Source organism: Lepeophtheirus salmonis, chromosome 5 (genome assembly GCF_016086655.4).
Source record: "Lepeophtheirus salmonis chromosome 5, UVic_Lsal_1.4, whole genome shotgun sequence".
NCBI lineage: Eukaryota > Metazoa > Arthropoda > Copepoda > Siphonostomatoida > Caligidae > Lepeophtheirus > Lepeophtheirus salmonis.
In genome coordinates, this window is record NC_052135.2 from 51687576 (window position 1) to 51700299 (window position 12724).

At 32.0% G+C, this 12724-nt stretch overlaps 1 protein-coding gene across 1 annotated transcript in view; it reads left to right on the forward strand.

The window, feature by feature from the left end:
- The first annotated feature begins 791 nt into the window (after positions 1 to 791).
- The window catches only part of LOC121118797 (neuropeptides capa receptor), a 41947-nt gene continuing 30014 nt past the window's right edge, over positions 792 to 12724 (forward strand). Inside the window, exon 1 of the mRNA XM_040713381.2 lies at positions 792 to 988. Coding sequence (XP_040569315.1) covers positions 928 to 988 — 61 coding nt within the window. The 5' untranslated portion in view covers positions 792 to 927. The remainder of the gene's footprint in view (positions 989 to 12724) is intronic.

Genomic DNA, 12724 nt, shown 5'->3' on the forward strand with positions numbered 1-12724 from the left:
ATATCCGGACTGCTTGGGGGTGTGGGAATATGTTCTTCTCAATGAAATCATAGCAGTGCTCACTCAGCCACTTCAGCAACCTGTCAGATGCATGACAAGCGGGTGAGTCTTGTTGCATCATATTTTGCACAACCCAGATTCGTCACATTTTACACCTCCCGATTCAAAATCTTCATAATGTTGTGGACAAAAACATTGTCACCGAGCAGGTCCATTCCTACTCTGTAAATGCGTATCCTCTTTATTTCTGGAGCTTTATTATGCCCTAAATAACACTAAATTTTTTTTGATAACATTCTGCCGGCAAAAAAAGTGATGCCATCAGGAAGACATAACAAAATTGCCGGCGCACGTAATCGCAGATTTAACGCCCTGTAGATGTTGTAACCTGAGTTTGTAAACATTTTAATTTGTTGGAAATAGAATTTGCAATTTACATTTGTATATTGTACATATTGATTTACATAGATTGTAGATTTTTGTGAGCTATACATCACTGAGCTGCCTCCAAGCAATATTTTGTGAATTAGGTATATACTCGAAGGTAGAAAACAATCAGGAGAATGTGTTATATAAATCGAAATAAATTATGTAATATTTTTATTTTTTTTGTATGATGAGAGAAATAGCTAGGTTGCAAATACAATGCAGTATACACAAGACACGTAACCTATCTATTTTCTCCTTCTCTTTGACACGAAAAAGAGTAAATACATCCTTTAGAGGAAGGATTGTTTGATATTCTCGTTGGAGAAGTGTTGAAAAGAGGCAACATCTACAAATTCTCCCTGAGTTTAAAAAAAAATATGATAACACTTCATATATGAGTGAAGTTAAGAGTAACAAGGTGCTCAATTTTCCTGGACCAGCATGTATTAAGGAATTAAAATAGATCCACACATATCCTGAGTTACACATCATAGTACAATGCTGAATATATCACTCTTGGTCCTCACTTGTGAAGATTACATTACTCTGAGTGAAGATGGTAAGTAGGATATTTATTAATAAAACAAAACTGTTGTACATTACTAATGTTGTTTAAAGTAAAAAGGTCTATTGAGTTGAATTTAAGCAGGGTCGTAGGAACTAAAGATTATTTGAGTCGGACAAAATGGGGAGATTGACGTCCGTAGAAAAATTTGGAGTAATTTCCTCTTTTTTTTCGTCATCATTATTTATTATGAGATCCACCTCTCTTGATAACCTCGGTCAGATAGCGACGGAAGATTAGGCAGGCCCACATTGCCATTGTACTAGTTCTGTTTTTGGATATCTAATTTACATTCCCTGGATAGATGAAGTAGCCAAAAGAAGAAATTACACCTTTCAACAAGACAGTGCACCACCTTACAAGGCCAAAAGTGCAGGATGTCTAAGCCACAAATTGTCTTCACTTTTGGAGCCCGAATTTTTGGCCTGCAAGCTGCAAACATCTCTTGAAGAGGGTGGAGCATGAAGCCTGTGCTAAGTATCATTCGTCAGTGTAGGGCCTGAAGAAGCAGGATACACGAGTTCGTCCTAGCATGCCAAAGCTTCCAGAACCTCTCTGGCCAAGGTTATCAAGAGGGACGGATCTTATTACGAATAATTTATTGTCATTAAGTGTAGCTTTCAAATAATAACAAAAATATGGTTATTTCCCATCTAGTTCGTTCCATATAAGCCTTTAAAGATTTTCCCAGTTTATGTAGACGACCCTGTAGCATCGAGTGTGTATACCGAATGCGCTGTATATAGTGTTCCTTAATGTAAATCATATAAATATTTTTTATAAAATAAATAATAATGTAGTCGTATTAATAAAATTGGCACCTTACTTGAACGTGATCTACAAATTTCCATTCGTGCGCTTCAATCAGTTGGGCGTCTCAATGACCCCCATCTACCCCATCAGCAAGCCCAAAATGTTGTAGAGGAAGAAGGAATCTGTCAAGGAGGCCAAACTACACCTGGAAGAGTTAAATAAAACAGCCCAGACCAATCCCCTCAAGTCCATGAAGGCCCATGCAAGATATATCAGGATTTCACACGAGACTGTCTGTTGAACTTTCAAAAAAGTCAGTGGAAAGAGCCTTCTGAGGGTGGAGAGGCTACTTGTAATACTTTTAGCCACCTCCCTACAGCAGTCATGCCAACTGCTGTAGGCATGTAGTGCTAATCGTGCAAACACCGAGGCCCTCATAACCACTGTCAGCCAGCACTGGGACGCCACGACAGAAGATTATATCCACAATGGGTGCCAGGCCTTCCACCACCGCCTGAATCCCATCATTGTCGCCACAAACGGCCACATTAATGATTAAGAGACCTCAGACATGAATCATATCTTGCTGAAGTTTCAAATTCAAAGTGTTCAGATTGAAATGGACACTCCGTATGTTTTTGTTGGAAGGACATGTTTTTGGGATAGGTGGGATCACAGATAGGGTTAATAATATCATGTGCGTAAAAAGTAGGGCATTCCTAAGCATGAACCGATTGATTTATTTTTTTTTTGTTATGGAAGGGGAGGGTAGGTATTTTTTATTTCTGGAGCAGCATGATGCACAAAACAACACAGAATTTTTTTTGATATAACAAAGTTGATGTTGGCAAAAAAATAACGCCACCAGACACACATAACAATACATGATAATGGGTTGATGGTTCCTTCAAATTGGTGGATCTTTTATAGTTATCGCAATAGAAAAATTTCCTCATGTCTTAAAAATATTAAATGTATTAACTTTTCGAGAAAAAAAAATATTTCCCATGATTTAAAAAAAGTATTATTCGTCCAAATTTAGTATCCTCTGACAAATTTTAACTCTTAATTTTTTTAAAGCTATTATTCATTCAAATTTAGTATATTCTGAAAAGTTTTAAGTCTAAAATTTAACAAAAAAGTTTTTTGTATGTTATAAAAATATTTTAAAGTCTAAATTAAAAAAGAAAAATTGGTCTCTTATCAACAAAATATTTTTTAAATTTGGCATTTATAAAAACAATAAAACTTCTCAGTCAAAATTGTAAAAAAATGCTTAGAGCCCAGCCCCAAAAAAATCCTTCGGGTGCACCTGATGATATTCTGGGGGTGGTACCTACTTACCTTATGTATGCCCTTATTTTTTAGGGTAATTCGTGAGGTCTTCGGGAAATACACGCAAAGTTAAAAACTGTATTTAGTCCTAAATGGCCTAGTTAAAATTCAATATTGATTTGAGTTGATTTATTTTGAAGCAGAAATTTATCGAGGTTACGAAATGAAATATTTAAGACTTTGTGATTATGTATTATATTGTATACAAAAAGAAATAAATAACTCCAAATATTCATAGGTGAACAAGTGAGTTTCATAAATTAGGATCTTTCTATGAGAAATGTTCATAAGCATTTAAATCATTCCAAATATTAATAAGGGAACAATGGAATTGTTATAAATTAGGATAATTACATGATAAATGTTCAAAAGAATGTAGGTTTGATTTATAATTTTGTTTCTTCAACTCCATTCAACTCTGAGATACTGAGGTTTTTTTTAAGTGTATAAATGTAGTTATGACCTATTAATATTTTTCTTATCGATTATTTCCTGAACCAAATTGAAAACAAATCCGTATTACAGCTGAATTAGACCTTGTAGAACCAAACACTCTTTTATAAATGAACTCCTTGTCATACAAAAGTAAAATAAATTATTTTGGTTTAAAAAAAAAATCAACAAATTAAGGTGTAATTTCTTGTCAAACAAAACCCTTAAAGTATGGTGCTTTCGAATCTAAAAATAGTATTTTATTAGGATTGGTCTATTGCATACAAAATATATGGATTATTTGAAATCAGCATAACATTTTACAATAAAAAACTTAACTTTTATGAAGATATTTATTTTTTTCTTAATAAAAAGATGTTAAAACCTATAAAATGGATAAAATTATTCAAAACATTCAAATCTAAAACATGACGTCATACCTCGTAATTAAAAATAATTAATAATATTACAATTAGACAATGTCAACATATAATAAATTACTTTATTGGAATTTGTACGAAGCCTGGTATTATATTATCAATGTCTGATTATGATATTGATACAAATTATCATTTATTACGGGTATGACGTCATTATCGTTACATTGAAACAGTAAATATTATTTAGAGAATTCTAGATATTTTCTTTTACACCCTCATAACAAATAAGATCACTCAAAATATACAATATCGAACCAAAATCCTTGGATATACATATTTTTTAAATATGTATTTTTATGAATATAACAAGAAATATTTTCAATAATTTAAGCTATGATATTCCTCATCAATATAAATGATGAATAAGTTAAAGTTTTCTAAATAAGAGTGTCGTTTTTTATCATTTTTCAGTCTAAAAAGCCTATGTGGAATTCAGAACTAGAAACATTAAAACATTTTATTCTCATGAAAAGCCCTACAAAAAAATATTAAAAAAATAAAGACGTCCATCACTTAGGATTTTATATTATTTTGAATTTGAATTTTGAAAAATGGATCACTAACGTCAATTTCAGGCGGTCAAGTCAGGATTGCATGCTAAGAAGGTGCTGTTGTGTGTTTATTAGGATCGGCAGGGAATAATATACTCCTTTATGGTCAAACGCTCAATTCTGCCATCTACTATGAACAACTTGAACGTTTTAGGCTGGCAATCGAACAGAAGCGACCACCATTGATTAATAAGAGAGGAATCGTGTTTTATCAAGACAAGGCCAGTCTGCACACATATTTGATGACTCGCCATAAGCTCTGATAGCTCGGATGGGAAGCTCTTATGCATTCGCCTTACCGTCTGGACCTGGCACCAAGTGACTTCCAACTATTCCTGTCTATGGAAAAGGAGCTTGGGGGTACAAATTTGGCCTCAATAGAGGCCTTTGAAAATTGTTTGCCGAGTTTTTTTCCAATGGGGACAAAAGCTTTTTCGAGAAGTGCATGATGAAGTTGGATTTATTTTGCATTTTATTCCTCTAAACAAGAAAGTAACCATTAAACGTCCAACAAAAAGGGTCCTTTAAAGACGTCATTTGATTTGAAAATCTGTAAAATTTCAGCTCAAATGAAATTGTGCTGTTGTTTAATAAAAATTATCAATTTAAACCCTGTAATAGGTTTTTTATTTTTTTTTTTAAGTATTATAGATAAAATATATATCTTGCAATAATATTTTACAATCTTTCTCTTACTTGTCTCAACGTATGAGTATTTTAATTCCAACCATGTTGCCAATTAATATATATTCTCTTTTGGTACCGTGTATTATACGCATTTATTTTGAAGTTTCTCTTCATTGTTATTATTAAAATTTCATTTTTTTGTACAATATGTTTAGTATATTATTATCAAATATACTTTTGATGTTTACTTATGTCAAATAAGACACCCTATTTTATCAATTTTTAATTTTGAACTACAAAAACTATCAATTAAACTATTAAAAATAAGACATTTTATGAATTATTTTTTAATTTCTAGTGTTGATTTGTTTTTATTTAAGCATATTTTTATATCCCATAAAATAGAAATTTTATCATTTATTATGAATATTTAATACCTTTTTTCTCTCGATAACCTTTTAAAAAATAAACTATGAATCAATAATTGCTAGTAATTATTTTTTTATTTCATTAATTGGGGAAATTAAAGCAATTTTAATATTGCTCTGATATTGTTTATTTTTCCACAAATATGAGGTGAGGCGTTGGTTAATTGTTTTACTGCACGTTCACGTCTTTGTGAGCGGCATTGTACTTTGAGAATTCGAAGCAGTGAAGAGACAAAACTCATCAGTTGACTTTGAGGAAGGACTACTGAGATAAAAGGTCCCTTGGTGTTGTTCCAATCCTGTACGTTACTACAAATAATTTTCCCAAATTTCCCTATTTATAATAAATAAACGCGTATGAACCATAAGATTCCCGATTAGTTGCACTCTGAGCCTCTTCTACTATCTTTACTTTCAAGCTCTCAGCAAGAAAATAGACAATTTGGGGTATCAAAAATAAGTGACAAAAAAGATGGAAGTGATTTGACATATCAGTGTACGGCCATACTGTTTCATTCCTCAAACTCAACTAATAAGATTTATCGAGAGAGAAAAAAATAGATTCATTACGAATGAAAAATATCAAACTTAAAGAATATCAAAATATCAAACTTATAGAATATAAAAATAAAAATACCCTTAAATAAAAACAGATCAACCTTAGAAATTAAGGAATAATAAATTCAAGGTGGTATTTTTAAGAGTTTAATTTATAGTTTTTGTAGTAAAATTTGGCATAAATGAAGAAAGAAAGTATTTTTATTAATAATATATTTTAATATATAAAAATGAACAGAAACATCAAAAAACATGCGCGTAATATGCGGTACCGAAATAAAAGATAAACTATTGGCAGCATGTTTGGAAGTAAAATATTCATACCATGAGACATGTTAGAGAAAGATTAAAAATAGATTGTTGCAAAATAGATGTTTCATCTATAATACTTAATAAAATAAAATCCTGTAACTGGATTCAAATCGATAATTTTAAAGAAACAACATCAAAATTTCATTCTTCTTTTTTTTTTCTTTTTTGACACTTTACAGATTTTCAAATCAAAACGCGTCCATGAATGACCATTTTTTTGGACGTTTGATAGTTATTTTCTTGTTTATAGGAATAAAATTCGAAATAAATAATACTCGGCGAAACCGAATTCCCAACTTGTGTCATTACGGAACACACCCTTCTGCCATCACCATCATAGATTTTTATAATTTTTGATCAACATGTCTATACCAACTAAAAAACTGTTGTATATTTACATATGATAATATGAAGCTTCCTTCCTTTTTTTATATTATAGTGTTATATAATCTGTGTTTATATGTAAAGCACTTCATTAGTATAGTATAAATAGGCTGACTACCTTGTAACGTCAGAGTAGTCTGACATATCTATTGAGTATTATAACGTATTTGTTCCTAATACTATAATACATTCTCTTATTCCATCACAATTCCCTTCCTCATTTCTCTCGGTCATTCTGGTTTGCTTATAATATAGTTTGTGTCATATGACCTCGTAAGACACAACAGAAACAACATATGTGAATTTTTAGACTTGTGGAGGCGCAAGTACACGTTTGGGAGTTCTCAAAGTTTGGCCCCTTCGAAATAACTTCGAACTTGATTAAGTTATAAAACCATTAAGAACCGAACAAATTTTTTTTTTTTTTTTGTATTGAAAAACTTACAAGTTTTAACTCATACTTCACAAAAAATGACATATGTGCAAAAACATTATTAAAAAAATTAAAAATGTGCCCAAGCCAAGCTTCATAATCGATTTCCCCAGTTTTTGTCAGAATTTTAATTTACACATATTCCACATTTTTATTTTAAAAAATATGTAATTATACTAGTATGAGCCTGCCTATTCCATGTATGCATGAGGGATGATAACACCATGCAACAGCATTTTGGCCCCCAGGCTGAAACCCCCATTTAGTACTTTTATTAATCCGTCGAACTCGAATATGACCATTAAAACTTTCAATCAATGAAGGTTTGGTCTTGAAAGCCTTTTTTTAAATCTATTTTTTAGAGTATAACTAAGATTCAGTGCCATATTTCGACATGAAAAAACCAGGGAAAAAAATTCCAGACTTAATTGACAAAACAATAAAGGTAAAGGTAGCGTTGATCATTACTTAAATCTGCCAAAATATCTTCATTATTTTTTTTTAAACTTTTCCTACAACAGGCCTGAAATTGACGACTAACATTTTTTGTAAATCTCCAGTTATTCCTTTTCCAGTTGAGCCCCTATAAATACTTGGTCCTTGCTGACCCCCATCAACTTGTTTGAATGCCTATGCGGATATATTCTAGAGATGAGTTAATGAAACGACAAATTAAGTCTCTGAAATTGGCCTTAAATTTATTGAGTAAAAACAAAAGGAATGTTATGCCTACAAAGTGATATTCCCAAACATTGAAATCAATGAGAGAACAATACAATGGGTAGAGAAATACAAATATCTTGGAGCTATTATATACTTCAGATAAAAGATGGGTGGCCATGTTGAATCAAAAAAGTTTTATTTGTCGTGAGGAATTTGATTGGATATTAGTGGGGCTTACGGTGGATTCGGATACCTGCTTGGAGCCTATTATTTATTATGGAGCAGGGATATGGGCACCTCGAGTTAATGATGTAGACCTTTTTATCCAAAGGATTAGGAGAGTTAATAAGCTCGTATGTCTTTTGATGTGTCGAGCAACGAGGTTTACTCCTACAAAAGCCATGGAAGATATGTTCGAAATGGCACCACTCCATTTCAGCATAAAAAAAGAATCCACTTAGAGTAAAGCTAATAATGATGGTTGATGTTCCCATATCATGGATGATCCACTCCAGATCTAAAGGAGCAGTAGAAATACTCTAAAAAGAACTAAGAGTACGCCTCAGCAAATTTAGTGTCTCATACATTTCATAAAGCTTGTTCTCTACCTCTGTTTGTATTGATAAAAAATGTGACACTCTTAGATCCGCATTACCTGAATGTTTTCACAGATGGATAGAAGATTGCGGACAAAGTTTGTTATGGATGGTGCATTTCCACGGGAGACGAATGTTGATTCGACAGATACGGAAATATGAGCCTGTTTAATAGCGTTTTTCAGGCTGAGTTGGAAGGTATTTATCAAGCAACACGTGTCCTAATTTATATGGACAAAAGTCCCCTTTCATATTTCACATCGGCAGTATTCAATGCTTGGAAAGGAAAAGAGGGTCCTTCATAGAACAACAACTATGTATTTTGGAAGAAATTGGAATTTCAAAACGACCCATATGTATAAAATGGGTATGAGGTTGTGACAGCAACACTGGGAACCAATTTGCAGATGCCCTTGCTAAAATGGGGTGCCAAATGACTTATCAATCACATATAGAAGTTCCACAGACAACTTTGGAGGTAGACGCTAAAAAAATTATTAACCCCTAAATGGAACAGGAATGGCAGATTGATCCATGTTGCTGTCAAACAAAACAGTTCTTTACAAGTCATAATCATGGATGGAAATTGCAATCACATACTAGAACATGACTCAAAATTTTTGTAAGCTTTGTTTCTGGTCACATTCCAATGAAAATGGATCTAAATAAAAAGGGATTGGTCAATGTCAATTCATTCATGTGAAGTTGACACACCAGCCATTGAAGGGGTCTTTCGAGGGAAAGTTGAAGCCTCCTTACAATGCCGACCAAATTCCTACATTTGTGTTGCAACCATCACATATGATAGCAACTATGGATTCTAAGCTTTTATGATCTTCTAAAACCAATAGTATTTCTCTAGCTTCTCTTTTCTTTCTAGTAGTAACATAATCAATAGGCCTTAACATCCCCACCCTATTTTTTTATCAGTATATGCCTGCCACTATTGAAGAGGGATCTTTCTTTGACATTTGCATTTATCTCTTGGAATTTTATTATCATAGCATTGCCATGAAGCGATATCAAACATTTCCTCACATTCATTAACAAACTTTTTGACCAAAGGATTATCCGTTTTCAGCCCATTTTTAGAAATCTTGTCTATTTTTCGTCTATTTTTTTACTTCCACCAGCCACAAAGTATTTGTTCATTGCAGGAATGTTGAATTGCTCCCATATTGACAAAACTAGATCAGCAGTTGGTAAATGGGCCTCTCGTTTAAACCATTTACCAGGACGAGTTTGATTTAAGTCTTGCTTTATAATTAAAGGGATTTATAGACATCCTTTATAGAAGGGGAAATTGCTGGATTTAGATCACTGGGATGACCAAAAAGGAAAGGTAGAATTAAAGATCTTGTAGCCATTGTTGTTTCAGTTGGAATACTGCTTTGGAAAAATCACTTGCATCGCATTTATAATTAAGTACTATATTATTATTTTATTTGTGTGTGTGTACTTTGGTACAACCACATTTTTACTTATTATTTTATGTAAACATTAGTTTGAATTTTTTAACATATTAAATACAATATTCTTCAATATTACAGTAAAATCCTTAGGCAATGGTGTTCTTGTGCATCTAAATTTACGTAATTAATTACTACTTGATATGGGCCGGTATAAAAATAAGAAAAATCTTTATGCACAAGATACAACTTAAAATTGAAAAAAAAAAAAAACACTCAATCAATTGGTCCATTATATTAAATATATGCGTACACTCGAATAAAAAATGTTGGGATGTCTCGAGTGATTTTTACAGCAGCAACATGTTCTCTCTTCCGATGTTTGCAATATAAACTATCCAAGGGTAGTAAGTTGGTAACTACTCTGCACTTCATCCAAAATAATAAATAATCTGTCATCCTAGTAAGGCCTCTTAATATCTCCCCGACCGAGGCATTAAAGCCTATCTTTATTTGATGTAAAAATTGATTTTTTCTTGATTTGTCCAATAAAAGTATTCTCAGCCTATTGTTTCCTATCCTTTTCATAAAATTTAAAAAAACTGTTCATAGGGCCAATTAAGTACTCTTGAACAATGGTTCGATTTGAAGTTGTTGCATAAAAAAACATACTAATAAGTCTATTTTTCAAAATACAAAGAGGTAATAATAAAAAATGTTAAATTTTGAATTCTTGGTTCCAAATGTACAAAGCAAATTTAATTTACAAACATTTAGCATTTATGATATTTACATTATTATATACTAACTTATATACAATAAAAAAATATGATATTCGCACAATTTACTCCTTTTCATAAGTAATTTTTATCTTTTTCGTCTATTTTCTCAATAAATCCGGGGCTGTGCAACGTTTATCTCGCTGTAGAAGCTAGGGATTTAATACATATGGTGCAATATCCTTTATTAAGCATATAGAGCTTTTTTTTTTTAAATAAGAAAAAAAAGTTTCTTTCATAATTTTTTTTTTTTTCATACAGAAACCTTTCCGGACAAAAGGAGGTAATTTTTTTTCTCTGGGATTTTTTTTAGTAAAACGGATTTCTATTTACTATTTGCAACTATTGAGTGGTCAGAATGCGTGATAACTCAATTTTGGGCTCCTGTGATACCCCTAATATATATAGACTTCAAAGAAAATTCCTAGGTCAGATTGAGTAATTGTATTACTATAATATTAACTTATACTTAATCAATACAACTCCATCTGACCAATTAAAGAAACATTAAAAAAAAATAGTAGAGACATCGGCAAAAATATACAATTCATTTTTTTATATGACTACCGATAGCAAGCAGGAGGGATATAAATGAGAGCAACTCATAAGCAGGCAAACTCTTTTCTACAATAAGAAATAAATATTCTGCATTGTAATAGGAAATAGGGCTGATCGCTTCCATTTTTTATTATTATGAACGTATTACCCGAAGGTCATTTCAAAGGATCTCTTTCAAAAACAGTATAATTTAGAGGGGGTTATCCAAGTAATCAATTCTAGTAATTACAGTCTTAATGACCGGTCCCAAGGACTCATAAGATCGGTCCGAGGTCGGAAGACTTAATTAAACTGGCCTGAATAAATAAGTACTGACACATTACAAACTATATAAGTATAATTTAACACAATAAATGTGTTGTCCAATCAACTAAAGGAGTATCTGCTAATGCGTAGGACATTGTCTAAGTTTGTAATTTGAACAACAAATTTTCCAAATTTTTCTTTACGAGCGTACAAAATTAACCTACGCAAAAAGAAGGGGAATGGGTTTTGAAATAGGAAAAACAACCTATAACTAGAATTGGCACTCGGTAGAATGCAAACCTCCAGCTAAAATCATTTTCATGATGTATCTCAATTTGGTCGCAGCTTATGGTCTATTAAATGTTATTAACGATTTCTGTGACCTTGACTTTTCAAAATATAATGTCCTTTCACTCTAAGCATATATCATCTTCCTACAAAAATCGGTTTTTATCTTTTTTCGTACTCCTGCGTACAAACAGACAAAAAATCAAGGAGGAGATTATATAATTCGTTGGGAAAAGTAATAAAGTATTTTGCGTATTAAATACCAACTTAGGTCAGCAAAATATGCCAAAAACTTGCGTATTTTATACATGGCACACCTAGGTATATATTTTTTTTAATACATTAAACATTTAATCCAGAGTCTTTGCCCTCCCACCTCCCCCAACCCCCCTGGCTAGGGTATAGAAGTGCAATAAGGGTAAAAAAGTTAAATATTAATTCTTTTTATTTCTTTTGAACTCTTTCTTGACACTTTTGGTCCCCTACAGACCTGATGCCAACACCCTTGACTACAAATTCATCCCAGTACCGAGCTCCTCAAAGTGAAGCACTGAGATCTTTAGAAATTTTTGTCATTAGCTATTGATTTTTGAAATACTTTCAAAAAAATTTAATTTTTTCTTAATAACTTTTGAATTTTGAAACATTTTTCGAAACAAAATAATATTTGAAATTTAATTTTTAAATTATTTTCCAAAAAATTCCAAAAACAAAGCTTTCCCCCCTCCAAAAAAATATATAAATAATCCTGCTGACGCCCTGGATTTGAGACGCATCCAGACCAAACTACTTTAAAGAACTGAATTTTTACGATACATTATAAGTCATAACGGTCTCAGATCTTTCTAGCATTTTCAGGCCGAACCCTAACACTAATATGTACCTACATTTCCAGGAATTCAATCAATGAAATATCCTTTATAATTTAGAAAGCCTTG